The sequence below is a fragment of the Triticum aestivum genome, chromosome 7D, assembly GCF_018294505.1.
Source record: "Triticum aestivum cultivar Chinese Spring chromosome 7D, IWGSC CS RefSeq v2.1, whole genome shotgun sequence".
NCBI lineage: Eukaryota > Viridiplantae > Streptophyta > Magnoliopsida > Poales > Poaceae > Triticum > Triticum aestivum.
This window is the reverse complement of record NC_057814.1, coordinates 23,136,146-23,139,204: the sequence shown is the minus strand read 5'-3', so window position 1 is coordinate 23,139,204 and position 3,059 is coordinate 23,136,146. Positions and strand designations below refer to the sequence as shown.

General features: G+C 52.5%; 1 protein-coding gene across 1 annotated transcript; it reads left to right on the top strand.

The window, feature by feature from the left end:
• The first annotated feature begins 1,407 nt into the window (after positions 1 to 1,407).
• Positions 1,408 to 2,462, top strand: LOC123168608 (histone H1-beta, late embryonic-like). Its single transcript, XM_044586492.1, has one exon. It carries the CDS (start codon positions 1,548 to 1,550, stop codon positions 2,304 to 2,306), a length of 759 nt encoding a protein of 252 aa, XP_044442427.1. The 5' UTR covers positions 1,408 to 1,547; the 3' UTR covers positions 2,307 to 2,462.
• The last annotated feature ends 597 nt before the right edge of the window (positions 2,463 to 3,059 follow it).

Below are 3,059 nucleotides of genomic sequence, written 5' to 3'. Positions count from 1 at the left end.
TGGGTATAGTTTTTCCATTTCCCGCACGACCAAGGACCTAAAGTACAATATTCCTGCAACTCGGGTGGTTATGCATAATTACAGGTGTGGCATGTACCCGTTGACATGGTGATTGTTTGTACGAATATGCTATAGTGGTATAGTTTAGGGGCCACTTTAGTGAGAAGTGCATAGATGAAGACATGGGTATATGAACCCACTCTGAAAAACAGATTTCTAAATGTCAAAAAATTATGAAAAAAGTCTCATGCACACATCTTCACATTCTATGTGCACACAAAAAAAGTTATGTAAGAAAAATAACTTTTTCTTTGGCCTGTGCAAAAAAAAGTGTCATGAAACGCTTTTTAAAAGCACTGGAATTACTTTTGCGGAGGCAAAATAGAAATAGATTTTTCTCACAAAACTTTGTGCCGCGCACACATGTTTTGAAGATGCATGCGTGAAATTTTCTTTTGAATTTTTTGACATTTTAAAACATGTTTAGAATGCAATTTTTTTAAAATAGGTTCATATGCCCATTCGTGTAGGACGTGCCCTCTCCCACTTTAGTCGGGTTTTTAAGTTCTTCTTATATGTCTATTCTCACCAGGACAAGTTTATGTACTACTTGTGTTTTTTTAAACTAAAATAAAGGTATTTTTTTTGTCTACCACAAATGAATACACGACTTGGATAAAAAAGGATACAACAACGGGCCCCACCTGCAGAGAGAGAGAGAGAGCCGGATGGGTGAGGAAACTTCCGAAACGGGGCCAAGGCGCATAGACATGAGTGGGAACGAGACCGGCCTGCCAAATGGTACCCAGACACATACATAGAAGGGGGCTCCCGCATATAGCTAGCCAAATGGGCCGAGCCAATCAGGCCAGCCCACGAGCACGCCGACACGACCCACCATGGGCCAGGCACGACACGTGGTAAACGGGCCATGCCCGGCAGTCCGGCACGCGCAACGCCCTGGGCCGTGTTTGGGTTGCTAGGCTGAGCACGCGAGCCGGCACGACACGTCCAGATTATCCTTTTTTTTTTATATATATCTCTATATGGCCTAATACTAGCCCGATAGGAAAAAATAGGTCAAAAAAGCCCAATAGGCCAAACAGCAGACGGGCCAGCAGGCCTGCCGTGCTGGTGGGCCGGCCCGATTACCAGTTGGGCTGTGCCTGGGCTGCAGGCTGCAGCACGCGGGCCAGCACGGCACGGCATGGGCCGGCCCGATTGCCAGGCATGATTACATTGGGCCGGGCCGGCCCGTTTGGCCAGGTCTGCTCCCGCATCCCGCCATTTCCATTTCCCCACCGCCGCGCCAAGTTTTTACCGCCATTTTCTTGGCGCCAATCCCCCCTCTCTCTGCTCGATTTCCTGCCATGCGCGCCTCTTCTTCCACCTATAAACGCCCTCACCGGCCCCTCTCTCTCCTCCATCCCCACCGCCGCAATCCTCCCTCCTCACCTCCATCCAGATCCACAGAGCAGCAGAGAGAAAGGATCGCCGGAGCAACAGGTCGACGAGGAAGACTTCAGCTAGCCGGATCTCAAGTCACCATGGTGGTCGCGCTCGGTCCGGGCAGGTTCTACGGCGGCGGCCTCCCGCGCCCGCGCGTCTTCCCCGGCGACCGCGTCGACCCGCCGGCGCCCGTCACCGATGCGCTGCTCTGCTGGGCGCGGGACGCGCACTGGTCCATGGGCGGGCTCGGCGCCAAGCGCCTCCGCCTGCAGGGCCGCATCGAGGGCAACCTCGTCAAGCTCCGCCGCACCGCGCGCCGCGACGCCAGGCCCTCCGCCAAGTCCAACCCCAAGGCCTCCAAGGCCAAGGTCCGCGCCGCCGGGCATGGGCCCGCCCCTGCCACCCTCGACGACGCGCTCGGCTCCGACGACGACGACGACTCCGAGGACGAGGCCGAGGTCGCGGCCCAGGAGAAGGCGATGCGGCGCGAGGTCGTGGATGATGACGAGGACTCCGAGTCCGGCGAGTCCGATGGCGAGGGGGTGCCGCTCGTCACCATCGCCGCCGCCGCAAAGCGGAAGCGCGTCAGGAAGCTCTCCGACGAGTTCGACCGCATCGCCGCCGCGCAGCAGGAGGGCGGCGGGAAGAAGAAGCCCGCGGCCGCGGCTCCGGCCAAGGCGCCGATGAGGAAGAAGCCTGCTGCTTCTGCTGCGGCGGCTCCTGCTCCGGCCGCTGAGGCACCGGCGAAGAAGTCGCTGAAGAGGAAGGCGGTTGCGCCGGCGGTGAGGACCTCACCGAAGAGGAAGGCTGCTGAGGCGCCGGCGGCAAGGAGGACCTCGCCGAGGTCGAAGCACTGAAACTGACGGATAGGTGCTCGTTTCCATTTGCAATCCCTGTTCTTGGTTCGTCAGATCGGTGGCTCTAGCGATTGTGGTGTGATCTCGGAGATGCAGTATGCTGTGTGTTCGTCGAAATGCTTGAATGGAATCTAGTGTCATGCTTCCATGTCTGAATCAAATCCCTCCAAATATATGTCATGCCATGTTTCTTTCTAGTAGTATATCTAAATCAAATCCCCTGAAAGTATTGTCTGATCAACTCTGAATTATTCTGAAATAATAGCTCCTGCTTTGATATCTGAAAATCTTCCTAAAATAACAAATGCGGTATTGAGGTGTGGCCTTGGAGATGTTTCATTTATTTCTCTATCTGAATCAAATCCTTCAAGCATCGTCTGATCAACCCTGAATTAGTATGTTCTTGAAGTAAAGCCCTGAAATAATATAATAGTTCCTGTACTGAGATCTGAAAATGCTCAATGCTGTTTCTCACATTTTGTTTATCAGTTCAGTTGAAGCTATCTTGTGAACTGCAAAATGAATTCAAATGCAACTCCCAATCTGTTGTTGCTACTGAGATCTGAAAATGCCTTTTTCTTGCTTATGTTTGATGCTACTTGTATTAACATTATGTTTGGGGAGGTCGAGGCACTGATGGTGCTCGTTCCATGTGCAATTCCAGGTCTGTTGCTCTAGAGATTGAGGTGTGATCTTTGAGATGCCTTATGTTCGTCGAAATGCTGGAATGAAAAGTAATGTCATGTTTCTATA